General features: G+C 27.3%; 2 protein-coding genes across 2 annotated transcripts; both read right to left on the bottom strand.

The window, feature by feature from the left end:
* Positions 1-4,285: 4,285 nt before the first annotated feature.
* Positions 4,286-5,743, bottom strand: OCT59_026544 (uncharacterized protein; the record flags this gene model as incomplete). The annotated part of the gene is made up of 1 exon (XM_066143224.1): positions 4,286-5,743. The coding sequence occupies one exon, from the start codon at positions 5,741-5,743 to the stop codon at positions 4,286-4,288; it is 1,458 nt and encodes a 485-aa protein (XP_065992763.1).
* Positions 5,744-8,859: 3,116 nt separating this feature from the next.
* OCT59_026545 (uncharacterized protein) lies at positions 8,860-9,136 on the bottom strand (the record flags this gene model as incomplete). The annotated part of the gene is made up of 2 exons (XM_066143226.1): positions 8,860-9,068; positions 9,130-9,136. The coding sequence occupies 2 exons, from the start codon at positions 9,134-9,136 to the stop codon at positions 8,860-8,862; spliced, it is 216 nt and encodes a 71-aa protein (XP_065992764.1).
* Positions 9,137-18,484: the final 9,348 nt, after the last annotated feature.

Below are 18,484 nucleotides of genomic sequence, written 5' to 3' on the forward strand. Positions count from 1 at the left end.
AAATAAAAAAAGTCAATTTTTTTTTTTTAAAAAAAAGAAGTTAGCCCTTTTTTCGATCTACGATCTGGTAAATCAAAAAATCCAAATTATTGTTTTACAAATTTAGCTTCTAACCGTATTACAAATGTAATCATTGCTGCACTTTGAATTTTTAATAGCAAGTTCATCTATAACAGAAAAAAAACTCCAGAAATTTTCAATAAACATTTGAATCGTGATTTATATAGATCAAGGGAGAATTATCTATTTTTTTTATTACTTGAAATGTTTTACAATCGAGAAAACGATAATAAAAAAAAAGATGAAAATATATGAAACTAACAAGCCACTTTTTTTTCCCATCTTTTACTAAGTAATAAAACCTGTTTGATGAAAAATGAGATGGAAACTATCCTAAAAGATATAAAGCTAAACTTAATTTATTAAAAATTTAAATTATTATATACAATATGATATACATATTTATATATACATGACATATAAATATGAATATAACAAAATTTTCTGCGGTCATCTGGAATAATGAGTAGATGTTATATTAACAATAGTTATGTAGACAATATGAATTACGAATATGAATTACGAGTAAAAATGACTAATAACAACAAATTCGCAATACATATAATAATTTGCATCAATCTTACTAAATATGATTAGATCTCATGGTGTGAGAGTTTTATTAAACTTCTAAATTGCGTATATTTAGTTAAAATGTTTAAGAATTTTATTTATTTTCTTTATTAAACAAATGTTTCTCACGTGATTAATATTTATAGCCAATTAAATTAAGTTAGATCACGTTTCTTAATTGTTTGTTCCTTTACGCGTTGAAATTTGAAAATTATTGTTTTTCATAAAAAAAATTTTTTAATGGTACGCTTCTCTGTTTACCTACAAATTATAAAAAAAATTTTCAACTCCCTTCGAATGCTGTACTTTATCGTCTATATATTATGAAGTTGGATGATAGGGAATTTGTAACCATGTAGCGATTGTAGCGTGTACCAAGTTCACCATCACGGCGGACTATAGGGGGTCTCCTTATATAAATATACTAGTCCATTAACCTAAGTGATGGTAGTCGGCCATAGGTACAGCGATGCTACTTTGGTTGAGATATACCATTGCCATGGTTGGGTGTATTAGAGATGTCTGGGATCCTTATTTAGACTAGTTATATAAATAAATCTGTAGCACTATTTTCATTTGTTCAATAATCGAGCATCCTTAGTGTACAGTAGGAATATATAATTAACATACAAGTTATGTGACAAATAGTGACAACAAATAAATTTTCAAATTTCAAGTGATCATTTTTATTTTATTTATTTTATGTAAAGTCGGAAGGACTATTCTAAGAGAGCATTAATTACAAGAATTGCGCCCAACTTTTAGTCCATCATCTATCCCGAGGGGCAATTTCAAGTGATCAAGTCCCAAGGATAAAGGGATGATATGGATATTATCAAATCACATGATCGAACACGTTCCCCAAGTTATGGTGCGATTATCAGTGATTTTTTTGAAAAATTTGTCAAACGAAATTATAATTCTAGCCAGCACTATAACTTTAGTCTAAATTATCCAGAAGTTATACTGTATAACAAATTCATTATATACCGAATTAAACCTCCTGGAACAAAGGATTCATTATATCCGCCGGTGGTAACCGTATTTTCATATTACTTTTATGTTTTATATATACAGTATATTTGCAAGAGAAATGCCGGAGTTCTTGACGAAAATGTTATTCTGAAATATTAAATATCATCATTCTTTTTTTTTGTTTCATTTTTTTTTAACATATCAACTATTATTATTATCAATAATAAATATTCTTTTATCCAAATTTACGTTGAATAAATTTTTTTTACTTAAATTATAAAATTTTAAATTTTTATATTTTACATCCTCTCACTCCAAAATTAAATGATCCTTTCTCTTTTTTTATAAATTTTAGAGTATTCGATTGACTATTAGTGAAAAATGTGAGCAATTTTTATGTTCGAATTATTAATGCAATTTACCTGCTGTCAGCAGATGCTCAGTAAATCTGCTTAGTGAAATTTTTGGATGTTTGTTTAAGACTTCTCATATATCAAATTATCCATCAATTTTCTGATCCGAATCTTTCTCTTGAAGTTCTTTAGTACGTGGATAATTATAAAGCGTAAGATGTAAATAATATTGCTTTATTTATTATTATTATTTATGTGATTTAACTAATAATGTTTTAGAATGTAGATATTAATTTTACATTATTATAATAGCATGCAAAAGTACTGTAAAATTATTTATTTATTTGAAGTTTAATAAATAAAGTTTGGCAAAATCTTTTACTATATTCTTACAAATTATGTCACTTATCAATCAAAACAAACAACCAATTTTTGAAAAAATTCGTTATTTCCAACTCAAACTTGATAAGTTATATTATAAATTCAAATTCATACAAAGCAGAAAGTAATAAATAATTAAAAAAGTGAAAAAATCTAATTTCTCTTAGGTTAGTTAGTTGGTGCTGATTTAGTTATTATTTTTGATAATTCTTCAGTTTTTTTCTTATCAATATATTGTAACTATTAGTAATGAATATTGATCTCAATTTTTGGCAAGCTTTTAATAATGAAATGTTCTAATAATAGTGATAAATTTTTAATCAAGATTTTCGTGGATTTTACAAATAAAGATGAGAAATTCTTCATTATAATCATTTTCAACAAACCAACCCCATAACCGTCAAATCGTAATTAAATTTCTCTGAGGCGTCCACCACTATTTTCAATTATAATAGAAGCATCAATTAATGAAATGAATTAAATCAATTAAAGATGCCAACATTTGATACTTTTAATTTATGAAGTTTTGTGAGTAAATCTTGTATACAATAAATTAAGGGACATTATTAAATGATTAAGAACATGCTAATACAAGAAAAATTTCCTTGTAGAAATCAGATGAGCTTTAGCTTCTGGGAAATAAAACATTTCATGTTTGTTTGATTTAATATTCAAATATTTCAATTCACATTTACTCATTAAAAGATTGTAAATTTCTTGTGCAAAAGAAATTGATTATATGAGTTTAAAGCTCCTATAGGAATTATAAAATTCATAAATATCTATATCAATATTCTTGCAGAACAAATAAAAATGAATTGTGTAAAATTTGGGGTACTAGAATTTTTAGGTATTCTTTACATTGACACAGCTTTTAAGTGCTCAGACATTCATATCACCCTGTGTAGAATTATAAAGTCCTTCGTCACACTTCGGACTAATTAGGAATGAAAAGAGAGATTTTGAAACCTCTTTCAGTTCTTCTAAATCAAAAAGAATATCTTTATTAAGCTTTGGCATTTTCTTCTATTACATTTTAACAAGGATATTTATAGAAGTGATATTTTATATGGTATTGAGACAGAAAAAAACTAAAAGGAACAAAAATTTGAAAATTTATAAAATCCTCACCTTCGTCGGATTATTCTGTGCGACTTAAAATGCTGTTCAAATAATGTTTAGCAACATTAATAGATTATTTAATGATCATTGGTGGTGAGTGAGCGTTAAAATTATAATTTCTTTCTCTTTTTTAATTCATAATACATAATAATCTGCATATTTACATTTTTACATTCCACTCATTCTACCTTTTCACAAAAAAAAAATTGCTTAATAAATTAGATTGGGCACTGAAATTATTTATGCAGTTTTTCTGTACGATATTTGTTGAATGAAGTGTTAGTGGAATATGGTTTGACTTATGTATAATATATAGAAGTTATGTTATATTTGTAATATAACTTATGCAATCAAATTGAGAATAAAAATTCATATAATAAAACAAGAAATCTATAAATCTTGATCAGCAGATGCTCAATAAATTTCCCATATATTATTATCCTAACAAAACTCTTTCATTTGAAGCACTTTATTATTGTGATATATATGACCAGTATGACATATTAGAAAAAGGCGTAAGATGTAAATAGCCGTATTATTTCTCATTTACATTATACATTCGATATGAATATTTATATATAGTTATTATTCCAAAATATAGAATTGTTAATGGAATATTAAGCTTTATCGCAAAAAGTTCAAATTCTCAATTTTACGTATATATATATAGATAAAATTCTGGTAAACATTTTTTATTTGTAACTTATAATACGATTCTTACAAACTTAATATTACATACAACGCAAAGAAATAATACAAACATATTTAATAAATATAAACATATGATATGTGATAAATTATGACTGAGCTATTTTACTTTAAATTTAATAGTATATATTATTTCTTCCAGGATCACACCTAAATTCTCTAATTACTCCATTTTCTTTATATTTATCGATCAATTTCATATAGTCATCTCCCTTATATATAGGATCAGATGTAAGTATAGTAAGTGCAGGCCGGTCCTTCCAATTTTTAAAGAATGTCTCCAAATTTTTCAAAGAAAATTGAAATTCTTTAAAAAATCTAATTTCTCTTAGGTTTTTCGGTGCTGATCTAATCAATATTTTTAATAATTTTTCTCCAGTTTCTTCTTTATTAATACTTGGTATACTTAATAATAATGATTTCAAAGTTTGACAACTTTTTAATAACGTTTCAAATTCAGTGAAATGATCCGCTGTTGATAGAAATAGTAATGATAAATATTCAACTGAAGGACAATTTTGATGGACTTTACAAATAAAATTAAGAGAATCTTCACCAAGGTTATCATACCAATATCCGTAATCAATATATCTTAATAAAATTCCTCTGAGATGTCCTCCACTATTTTCAATTATAGCAGAAGCTTCATTTAACGAAGTGAAATCAATATTAAAGGCCTCAAGTTCATGATATACCAACATTTTTAATTGGATTTCAGAAAAATAAACATAAACATTATTAATTATTAACGTTTTTAATTTATGAAGTTTTGTAAGTACATCTTGTATGATTGTGTGTTCATAACAATCAATAAAATCAAGGAACAATATTAAGTGATTAAGAGCGTCAGCTTTTTGTGCTAATGCAAGAAAAATTTCTTTATAAGGATCTTCTATAAAATCTTCATCGTCAAAATCATCCTTCAACTCAAAATATTTTAGATTTCTTTGATTTTCAATTAATTTGACTAATCCATGATTAATTTTCATTTTTCTGTTTATAATAATAAGTCTTTGTATATTTTGACAAATACGGGCTAATCCATGAAAGTATGAAGAATCAATATATGTATCACATTCTAATTCGCAAAGTGATTCAAGTCGAGTCTTAGCTCCTGGAAAGTAAAATATTTGATGCTGAAGTGATCTAATATTAATATACTTAAATTGAGAACATTTCCTCATTAAAAGATTGTAAATTTCTAGTTGTAAAAGAAATTGATTATATGATTCTGAAGTTCCTATAGAAATTATATCATTCAATATGTCTACATCTATACTTCTGCAAAAAGATAAGTAATCAAATAAAAGAGGTTGATGTAAAATAGGAGGTAAGAAGATTTCTTGACTTATTAGAGATTCTTTAATATCATCTGATAGATAGGAAATGATAAAAGAGTATAATGAATTTTTATTACGATAATTAATATTATAGCACCAAGGGTTTTTCCATAAGATTGGAATAACAGTTTCGCACCAAAGCCTATTAACCATTAGGCATGAAAAGAGAGATTTGGAATCTTTTTTTAATTCTTCAAAAATTAAAAAAAGAATATCTTTGTTAAGTTCAGGCATTATTTATTCAATAAATAAAGAAAAAACGTTTAATAATCTGTTATAACTAGAAGCCTGGGAATATATAATTACAGAAGTACAAAATAAAAGAAACAAAAACCCCCTAAAATTTATGAATGGAACTAAATTTATATAACAAACCCGAACTCCGAACCAATTGGGTTTGTAAAAATAATATTTCACAAATGTACGTTAATTACCTGATTAGTCCGAAATGTAACAAAGGAATATATACTTCTACGCTTGATGACGACATGTCCATCCGACACGTGATGATGTATCAGCAATAAGACTTTAAATGGCACCTCGGACTTTATAAAGGTTGCCCCGAAGAGAATATGCCCGCGATTGTGCGTGAAGATTTAGGCAGTTTAATATAATGAATTTCATGTATTTGCATTTGCTTACTTGTAGCCAATTCATATAATTTCTTTAATAAAAAAAAAATAACGGTTTCCGCTTCCTAGTTTACTAATTATTAATAATAAATTATATTAAAACTTGTTCAAAAAAATAATAATATATGTAATTTTTATAAAAAAAGTAATGTTTTATATGAAATATAATTTTTCAAATTAAATGATAATCTAATTAAGGCATAATCCATCAAATCTCAAGTTATGAAAATTTGACAAGATTCTAACTTCTAAGCCAATCCCGTTAATAATAGCAATCGTCTAACATCTTAATAACGCCAAAATCCTGATTGAGATTCAACCGGATAAATTTGAGATTGGTTAATTTTTAATTGAGTTATTTCTAATTTTAGAAAAACAATTGATGAACATTTCATTCTTATGCTATGGCGTTTATTTACCTTTCATTTTACCTTCATAACTGCGTTTAATTAATATTTTAAAACCGAGAATACCTCCTAGTAAAGCGGATGTAGCTCAATGGTTTAAAGAAACTTATATTTATGGAAAATAGGACGAGAAATATGTAGTTCGCGATGATCACTATTTCCACCAGCATTATGATCAATTTCGTTAATATTAATAAAATTTATTAATGATTTGTGTTTAGAAATAATTTAATATACAGTATGTGATAAATTACGACCCGTTACTGCACCATAACATTTTTAAAATTATACGCTTAATTGGCTTATTTTTTTAAAAAAAAAAACTTCAAGAATTAGTTTGGCTGTCAAGATTTTTTAGTTGTCAGAATTTTGTGGTTGTAAAAGAACAAAAAATATCAAACATGGAACGATTGTGAATAAATTGATACCTTATGAGCATATAATGCATGGAACAGGAATTGTTGCCTAAAGGTTAACGTAACAAACGGCATCATTAAAATTTTTAATAAATATTTTCTATGCCATGATATAAATGTTGTTTTTATTATTATTTCTCTTCGTTGTACCTATTATTTCATTAATAATAAATTAGTTCAATGCACTTATTTAAGAATCAAGCGAAAACATTTTGAATTATTTATTATATAATATGGATACATGAGCAGCGTGTGATTTTCAAACTTAAACATGCGGATGGCGCACACCGTATGGGTGCGGTAGTACGCAAATGCCGCAAAGCGACACGAATAATTTTTTAACGATGCGCAAAAAATTTTATCTCCGTATTATGTAAATTTAATTACTAAGTTCTTTTTAAAAAAGAGGTGCAATGTAATAATTATAGTTATACAATGCTTTTATTTTCTTATAAAATTGAATGTTCTTTATTAATTGAATATTATATTAATTACATATTAATGAATTATGAATAAAATTATAAAATCCATAAAAAAATTATAAAAATGTTCAAGATATGAATATTTCTATTCATTAGCTCACCACACATATTGATTTACCCGTGTTATTCCAATCAAAATTATGAAAATCATTAGGTCCGTTTGGTTTGCAAATATCATTAAATGTATATTCAACGTGTCATAGTTCATCCGATTTTTTACCCGTTCATCATGGGCATTAGAAAGAGGAATTATTTAATAGGCTAGTTTAACAAGCTTAGAAATTAACGGATAATCACTAATAAAATGAGGTTTCGTGTTCCAAATATGCTCCCATCCCTTAACAAAATCAAAATCACGGATTGATTTCATTATTTGCTTAACGATTCCCATTTTTGATTTAATTCTGTTTCATTAAAATATGCAGAGAAATTCTCGCCAGTAGTAGTTGAAAAACGATCATTTACAAAATATTCTGCTAAAATTTTACTATCGCCACAATATGCAATATCACTTTCTCTTTGAGGTAGAAATTTGGGATCAAAAATTCTAGTGAATTATAAATTTCTGAATCCGGAAATCGATTTTTTGGAGCATTAATAATTGCTTCAGATTTTAAAATAAAAGAAGGTAAATTTACAGGATCGATATTTTTTTACCATATATTTATATAAAATAGTTCCATATATTGAAAAAACTTCTTCAGTTCCAATAAATTATTCTTTGATAGCTGAAATTGTTGTTTCTAAAGAATGTTTCAATTCTGAAAGATCTATATAATCGCGTTGATCATCTTTGATAAAATGTACATTAAATCTGCTAAGAGCATCGTTGATATAATAAATTCTGTATCGAGATTATTAATTAATTGAGTAGCCCAGATTCTATCTTTAGGATTTTCTGCATTGATTGCATCATCATTAAGAGCATCGATAACAGAAAATAACTTGATGGAGATTATGTACAACATTTGACATAGATAACCATCGGGTATTAATAATACAGTCAACTCTTAATATAACGAAGTTGGCGATCAGGCCTTCGTTATAGGAATATTCGTTAATATGATGGGAAAATCTGGTATAACCCGGAAAATTTTTGTGTATTATGGTATATTGTCGTATAATAATTGTATCTTATAATGCAAAAACGCAAGTTACACAAAATATCTTCATTATATTGAAAAAAAATTCGGTATAAAAGAAAATTCGTTATTAAAAGGGGCATTTTTCATATACGGTTTATAAAATTTACTTCGTTAAACGGTATACAGCATTTAATTAGTAAAATTCGGTATAATGAGATTTTTTTCATATGTTAAAATCTGTACCATACTGAAGATCCGTTATATTGTAAAATTCGTTATATCAAAATTCGTTATAAGAAGAGTTGACTGTATTCAATATTGTGGATCATTAATATCTTGCATAAGCTTCAGGTTTTGCATTCGTTTGTATGATCCTATAATTGTTTGCAAATAGCTTCATATTGACATATTCTTTAAAATATACCACTTCTTTCGCAACATCTTGGCCAGCTAAATGAAGTCTATGAGCAATACAATGAACAGAAGTCATTAATAGATTTTTCTTCTTTAATTGTGCCACTACACTATTAATTTTTCCTAAATAAAAAAAAAAGTAATCAATACAGTTAACTATTAAATTATTTCTATTTTAATTAACCTGTCATAACAGAAGTGCCATCGCTTCCAAAATGAGCAACTGAATGTTTTTAATTTGTAAATCTTATTTGGTTAAAAAACTTTTATTTGTATTGTAATATTATTAGCGCTAAACCGGCTATACTAATTTTCTCCCCTAGTTCCATTGATTCTGCGGGTCCGATTAATCAACATCTGGAATTTTTTGATTTGTAATCATTTGTAATAATCCCGGACCCATCATTACATGGAATCCGAGCTATCATATGACCTATATGACTTGATTTGTCATAAGTCATTTGTCATTTGCCAATGACTTTGTCATAAGATTCTTAATTCCGACCGACATTTATAAATTTGGCCAGAATTATTGTTATTAGATTGGATAAAATTTTAAATAGACTTTATTATTATCAAAAATAACTATTTTTCTTTACTTTCTATTCATTTATTAATTAACTTTACAGCGCTAAATTTTGGATCCCCTCCATCCATCATAATAAAAGCTTTTCACAGTTTCTCTCCCAATCTTTTTTCCAGTGAGTGAGTTGGTGAATTTCGCATCTCACTGTTTTAAATACATAATCCATAGTATCCCCTTCCTCTTTATTTGAATTAATAACTTCCTTAAAACGAATACTAATTTCAATCGGACGATGGATAGCTACTGGTACTTCCACGTGATCAGTTTGAAGCTTTGGATTATTAGTTAGCCATAATCTCGGTCTGAAGTTTGCATGACTTCATTTCGGAGTAATGCTAGTTCAGCCTGTATTGATGTACTAACTACTAACTTTTTCGTGGCACTGAATTCAGATTTTATTCTTCCAAAATCATTATGGCATGCTTCTTAGAAATTATTTGTGGTCATTGACGTCACCATTATCTGCCATAGCAGCATCACGTGAACTAGTCATCACGTGAATTGAATTTAGCAAATTTACTATTAATTTCATTTTTTTTTAGATAATAACGCTTGATATTTTTCATAATGTCAGTTATAGAGATGGGAAGTAGCTCATCGGTTCAACTCCGGCCCAATAGAGCCGTTAAACTGACTTGGAGCGGCTCAGTCTAAACCGACTTAAACCGACTTGAACTATACTTGCCGCCCATTTAAAATCCCATCCCCTCCCCTCCTCTCCCCTCCCCTCCCATCCCATATCCCATCCCATCCCAAATCCCAATCCCAAATCCCATCCCATCCCAAATCCCAAATACTTGTGTAACATTTCTCCAATTGGCCAATTATCACGTGACGTTACACAAACTTCCAAAAAAGGAGGTCGTCTAAAGCGGGGGCAAATCACGTGATTCGGTGTAATTTTAATTAGATTAATTTTTTATAAAGAAAGATTAATAGAAACTTTAAAATCATAATATAAGCGTATTTTTATCTGCTTTGCAAGTTTACTTAAGGAAAAAAAGTGGATTATGAATATTGTTTTTGACTTTACATATGAATGAACAAAACTTTGCCGATCATATCCAAAAATGGATAACGAAATTGAAAAAGTCAAATAAATCAAAAACAGCATTCAAAACCCTACTCTGCGCTCTAAGTAAACTTGCAGAGCAGGCAAAAATGCATTTAGAATGTGTGTTTAGAATGGTTGAATATATGGTGAAAAGTTTTATTTTATGAAAACAATTTTTTTCGAAGTCACGTGATTTGCCCCTGCTTTAGACGACCTCCAAAAAAGGAAATTTTGCCTCCCGCAAAAAATGGGCAGATTTGGTTTCACAAGTATTCCAAAAAAGGAAATTTCTATGCCGATCACATAATTCCGGCCGTAATGTTTTAGTTTTCGAAGTCTAATGTTAATTCAGGTCAGAATTTAGTTTAAATCCTTATCTTACATACCCAATTTTTAAGAGATTTACCGATCAGATTTTAATGAAATTTATATCATTGGATTTGTCTCGATGCAAGGAATTTAATGGCAGTGAAATTATATTCCCAACATTAATATTGAATAAGTTATTATAAAAAATGTATTTTATAATATATATTATTAAATAACATGTATAAAGCAAGCAATAATTGGTTACTTTTAATATAAAAAGTTTTTAAAATATATTTATTCAATTTATTATTTTATATTTTTTATTACAATTTAACTTTGAATTAACTTAAACCTATCTATTAATTCATCAAAAAAAGTTTGATTATTTATTTCTAATATATATAATTTGATAGATATTATTATTATTGCATAAATATTTAATAAAATAATATTTACAAACCAGGAATTAATTTACTGTTAATCTAAAAAAACAATATCAGCAGATATCATCAAAATTATTAATTCAAATAAAATAATCAATATATTACTGAATACTAACTGCTAACATGTTACTTTCAAATAATATATAGTATAAAAATACATTTTTTATAATAAATCAGTCAATATTAATTTTAGAAATATGATTTCACTACCATTTAATTCCTTGCATCAAGACGAATCCAAAGATATAAATTTCATTAAAATCTGATCAGTAAATCTCTTAAAAATTGGGTTTGTAGGATAAGGATTTAAACCTTTATAATTTGTAATTCCGGCCGGAGTTAAAATATAAACTTCGTAAATCTGTTCGGGATCTTAATTTTGCTCATATTCTGGTAATGGATGCAATGCTGGCCAGAATTATATGATCGGCGTAAAAATTTCCTTTTTTGGAATACTTGTGAAACCAAAATCTCTCAATTTTTGCGGGAAGCAAAATTTCCTTTTTTGGAAATTTGTGTAACGTCACGTGATAATTGACCAATGAGATTATTTGGGATAAGGGATGGGACAGGGACGATGATTTTTTGCGGCGGTATAAAGTAAATTTTGTGTGTGATAAAAGTAAATTTTGTGAAATTTTGTGATTTGGCCAGAATTATGCAAGGTTGGCCAACATTACGATTCGTAAATTCTGGCCAAATTTAGTGTCTGCCGGAATTATAATAATTTCAAATCCTAAATCAGGCCAAAAACTTGAAAATTATCAACATTTTATAGCCAAATTTTGTGATTTTCTGTGAAATTCTGTGATCACAAAAAATCATCGTCCCTGGGATGGGATAAGGGATATGGGATATGGGTGGGATTGGGATTTGGGATTGGGATGGGATTTTGGCAAATGGGAGGGGATTTTGGCAAAAGGGATGGGATATGGGATGGGATGGGATAGGGGATTCTCCTATCCCATTTAATATGGGTGGCAAGTATAACTTGAACTGCTCAAACCGACTCAAACCAACTTGAGCGGTTCAAGCAGCTCAAACTGACTCAAACCAACTTGAGCGGTTCAAGCAGCTCAAACCGACTCAAGCGACTCAAACCGACTTAAAGTGACTCAAACTAAGTTTTTTGTAACACTAACCGGCTTTAATAAATCCTTAATTCCGGCCGGAATTAAGTGATCGGCACGGGGGTTTCCTTTTTCGGAATACAGTACAACATGATTTTTCAAATTTTTCGCAGGTGACATTTTCCTTTTTTGGAAATTTGTGTAATGTAACGTGATAAAATGGTTCAAGTCGGTCAAGTCGGTTCAAAGTCGGTTCAAGTTTGTTCAAGTCGGTTTGAGTCGGTTTGAACCGAACCAAGCTGGGAACCATAAGCTGACTCCAAAACCATACTCGAGCTGCTCCTTTCTCAAGTTTTCCCATCTCTAGTCAGTTATCTTGCGTAAATGCACCGGAAAAAAAAAGATTCTTTATATTTTATTACTACTGCGCGTGGAAATGGGAATTTAAATTTAAAGAATTACTTTTTCATAATTGTGAAACTTCGTAGGGAGTATTTTCCGCATACAGTACTGTAATTATTGAAACAACAAGGCGAGCACCAGCATTATGATCTTTAGCAATACTCAATTATAAAATATTTGAGAAAGTTCTCTTTTCAAACATGAACAAAATTATTTTAACTGATAATTTTAAAAAAGAGCGTGTAATTTTGCACTTATTGTATTATTAACGGAATAAAGAAAAATTCAGTCTATGTGTATGTTGAAATTTGAAAAAATAAATGAAACTACAATTTTTGCATGACTACACATAAACTTTTTTTTTAAGTGTATCGTGTATCAAAATTTTATTTAAGATTTCTTGATTTCTTGATTTAACGTTAAATATTTGAGAAAAATTTTCGGTAACATGACATGATAAATTTTATTGGTCAGATTTATTTTGTACAACCTTTTCAGAGAAAAAATTTCACATTTTAAAAAAAGCAAATAAACATTTATTTGAATATTTCTCATGATTATTGTTTGTTTGTTTTTTTCTAGTAAAATAAGTTGAATATACAATTTAACAAATTTGACGTCAAATCTTTATATTGTTTAATTAATATTTATATAAGTTGTAATAAAAAAGATAATTTTTTTAATTATATTAAATAAAAAAGTCTTTTCAAAACTTGATAGTTTTACTCCTAAAAAATCTTTCAATATTATTTATTTTTAATAAAAAAATTATATTTTTATTTTCAAAACAAAGTAAATTACAATAAAATTAAAAAATAAATGTAATATGTAAGCCACTTATAAGCCCCCCGGCTTATTTTAATTAATCATTAGTATCATAAGTATTTGTCATCAATAAACATATAATGTAAATCTAATGCATAATAAACAAGATTTTTAAATTTTTGGTGCTTTTATGAACACAAGCCATAAACTTTTATCATGTGGTAATATAGAGATAATTGTGTAAAATAAGAATGTTTTTGCAGAAAATATTTAATTTTTTCATAAGAGATTTGAACGCGAACTTCTCCAGTTACAGAAAATCCTTGATTTTCATAATCATGTATTAATAGTACTAAAGCCACTTATAAGCCACTATCCAATGTTTTGTCACCAGATACCATGATAATTAAATGAAAACTTTGTGTTTATATTTGATTAAGACAAACACAAAATATGGTTTCCATAATCTTATATGAAATTATTTTTTTTTTTGAATACTACATATCATCTTTTACACTGTACCAATGGATGGAATGATACTCACCAATTCAATTTCGGTTAATAAAGCTTTTGATATTGTGGCCGTACTTTATTAAATATTCTTCGATATAAAGTTGTTTCGTTAGAAATTTGACTTGGTATGTATTGGTTGTATAAGGACCAAGAAATATATATATAGGGGTCAGGTGATGAAAAAAATTTTTTACCATGAGCTGTACGCATTTTTTCAGGGCCGGAATTATGATAATGTCAGTCGGTTACTATAATAGGAAATAAAATTCTGACTGGAATTATCAAAAATTATCCAAAAAAGGAAAGATTTTCATGATTTTTTTAGTTCAAAATACGCAAACTCAAACCTGACCCTTTATATATATTTCTGGGTCCTGTTGTATATCGTTTATTTAAAAATTCATTATCATTCTGTTTATAATATCCAGTAAGTACAGTATAAACGGCTGATGATGAAATATTTTCTAAGCGTGTTGAGCGAGCTGTTTTAAATAACAGTTATAAATGATAACACTTGGTCGATACGAACAAATTATTTCTTTTTTTTTTTTGTTTTTTCAATGCGTCGTCTCCTTGCTGAAAATTTTTGTCCAACTGAAGTCGATCAAATACAGTGAGTGATCTTGTATAGTCTTATAACTTAACAACAAAAATATTCACAAATATTATAAAAGCCCTACGAACATTAACCTATTAAAACTTTACAATACTTTAAAACTTCTAAATCACTCTCATAACTCGCAAACTATATAATAATCATAAAATACTAATATTTATGCATTCAAGTTCAATTTTTATATCCGCCGAAAATGTGAAAATTCTTACTTTTATTGGATTTTTTTTTAAAACGATGATATTTAAGTTATTTATCAGAATTCAATTTACTGAAGTTTGTTTACTCACTTTACTGCCACCTGCATCAATGCCAACAACTGAATTAAAAGAAAATTATATGCAATCACCATCTGAATTACCGTAAAGACATCTTATTGAAATAAAGTTCTAGTGTTAACGTTCATGACAAAATTGAGAAGTTTCTTAAATCAACGACATCATAAACTTTTCAACAATATATGTATGAAAATTAGATAAAAGCGAAATCCTATGAATCAGACTACTTTCGAATTTCAAGTGTAAATTTATACTTTATGTTTTATCCCATATTCATTTCAAATTATCAAATGTTCCGTGGTCATTTGCCAGGTGGCTTTAACAATTTTATTTTCTTCATATATTTTATCAGTTCATATTTTATATATTTTAGTAGAAATCTACGAAATTATATTTGTACGATAAAACAAAGTTGTTATTTTATATTGGTTATAATTATAACAAATTACTTGTCAATAAAAATAGCTGAATAAAGATAAAACTTTCAATCGTTAATATTAAACGCGCGTAATGATTATTTTAATTTTTGAGTGATAATATAGTTTATATCCTAAGGAATGTTAAATTTTCGTTATCAATAAAAATCAGGATTGTTATGGATTAATCTAAAGGTTAGATATTTAATACTGGAATTAGTACGACGGATTAATAGCTGCCAAAAGTATAATACTTTACGATGATATATTATTATGAGTTTGTGCTGATGTTCGTCAAAATACACTCATATTCATATATTAATCCATTTGCCAATCGTGCGTTAAGGAAAATTTTGAGTCCAGATCACGTATGATTTTTGCCAAAATGGATTTTATTTTATTTTAAGAGACTGGTAGAATAAATTTAAGGTACAAAGACGTCGACTTGGAGCTTTGGTTTTGTCGCGTGAGTCCTTTTTACTCGAAGATGAAGATTTCTTTTTTTCTTTCGTAGGTCCGGAGGATAATTTTTTCTTTTGATTTCTCAGATTTCTGACGTTTGGATTTGCGATTAAAAGGGAGTTCAGGGGCGGCCATTAATTTAATGACTTAATTCTTGGCTAGGGAAATGAACAATTTCTAGTAGAGTTTATGTTGATGATCACGTGTTTGCAGTATATCAAGTGCTCTTTAAAATTTGAAAGTGAAATAAAATAATCTTGAATTAAAAATGAAAGTTGGAAAATTGTGTAATTTGGCCGGTATATATTTTCATTGGTAAACATGAAATCAAATGAAATCAATTTTACTAAAAGTATAAATTTTTTTTTTTTACTTTAATAAAAAAATTATAAACAATTTGAATTGTATAACATGGAAACGCGTGATATGCCTGCGCCTGATCTATTCCGGCAGTGAACGGAAAGTTATGCATTACGGCCGCAGCAGATCGCATCAACAAAGCTGACTTTAAGAAAACATCCCTATTTTTCTGGTCCTTATATAAAATTTTTTTCACCAAAAAAAAAAATTGATTTATTTTTTTTCAATTACTCGAAAAAGAAAAATATTTTTATTTTTTCAGTTTTTTAAGTTGAATTTTAAGACAAAAATTTATGATTCAGATTAAATAAGTAATTATTCTTTCCATTCTTTTATATTTAACGAAAAATTACTCATTATTAAATAAAGATGCTTAACGGTCCTGAAAGACCACGGTCCTAACGGTCCTACACCTCAAAAAAACGGACCAGTCCGTCTTAACGTAGGACCGCAGTCTTTCGGTCTCGCGTCACGTGACATAAAATGTGGAACCATAAAGACCGTTTAAATTTTTAGGCTTGAAGTGTCAAAGGTTTACTTTAAGTTTTTAATAAAAAACGCCAGTAGGTCTTTATAATTTTTTGCAAGTTGTGCAATAGTTATAAAACTTTATTTAGTAAATATAAAATTTTCAATATAAAGACATGCTGTATGAGGACTGTATCGGTCCTAGGACCGGTACTAAAAAAAAAAAGGACCACGGTCCGGTCTTACAAAGTCCTAGGATCGGCCGGTCTAAGACCGTTATTCTTAAAGGAGGTTTTTTAATTCACTCAAAATCCTTTACATATAGTTAATCAATTAAAATCATTAAATATTTTAGCGAAGTTCAAAACAATGAAATTAATAAAGAAACAAGAAAAAGACAATAATAGTGAATAATATCAAAATGTTGTTAAAGAAAACGGCAAAAAGAATTTGAAAGATCAATGAAGATAAATAAAATTAATATTATTATATGTAATTGATATTTATGATAATACTGAATAAAAACATAAAATCCTGAAATCCTTTAAAATGGAAGGATATTTTTGCAAGCACATATAAAATTCAAAAAAGAAAAAAAAAGAAAAAAATAATGAATTGAAATAACAGATTATTAAAAATTAGCAAAAAATATATTTGTTACATATGATAATGGCGTAGTAAAATTTAATTAACGTGATTGTAGATCATCAATCATATGGTTTATTACAGGCGCCTATATCAGATATGTTTAATGATACTGGATAAAAAAATAAGCCAATAGTTTATAAAGTAAATAAAGGTTATAAAAATATTTACCATTATTTCTAATACAGTATATGAAATATTATTATTAAATGCAAATTTTATTTATCACACGAAACAAATGTTGCAGTACTGTGAAATTTACAAATTCATTACAAAAACAATTTTGTATAAGTAGTTTGTTGTTATATTGTTACGAAAAAAATCTTTTTTTTTTATCCTCTAGAAAAAAAATATCTTAATATTGTTACAAAAAATAAATAAATAAGTAATTATGTTAGTCTATTATTGAGCTTGATAAAAAAAACAATATTATTATTAATAATAAGAATCGGGAAAAAAGGCAATTTCCGTGTCGCCGCAACATTGATCTGATCACCGGTCTAAACCTAAAGAATGTATTCGAAAATAAGCCAACCCGAAAAAAGAAAGGGAAAAATTTTCGGATTGGAAAAAGTCAACTGAAAAAAAAAAGAAAAAAAAATTTGGAAGTATAAGAAAGAAATCAGTTTTAAAAAAAAATAAGTACCGAAAAAAATTCTGAAAAAAAAGGACAATAATAATTCGGTCCAAAAAGACCAAAAAAAAATTTTTAAAAAATTAATAATATGGTCTAAAAAAAAGACCAAAAAAAAAAAAAAATATTAATAATTTTCGGTTTTGGAAAAAAAACCAAACCTAAACGGTGAAAAGAAAAAAAAAATGAGGAAAAAAATTTTATTAACCGGAATTGAATTAGATGTACAACATTGACTTGCCGATCAAGAGGGTCTTAACTATAAAGAATACGAATCAGCAATTCAAAATTAATTTATACAGGCTAATCTAAACGTTAGTATCAAAAACACTATTTTTTTAATTATATAGATAGATATAGATGTGGGCCAATTTTTAGATTTACATAATTATCTAATTATATAATTAAGACTTTCGTTAAAATAAATAATATTTAGCTTTAAATATATATATATATATATAATGAATTTTCTGAAAATTTGGATATGTAGTACATTAATATTTCATTTAGGATATTTTAAA

Source organism: Rhizophagus irregularis, chromosome 6 (assembly GCF_026210795.1).
Source record: "Rhizophagus irregularis chromosome 6, complete sequence".
NCBI lineage: Eukaryota > Fungi > Glomeromycota > Glomeromycetes > Glomerales > Glomeraceae > Rhizophagus > Rhizophagus irregularis.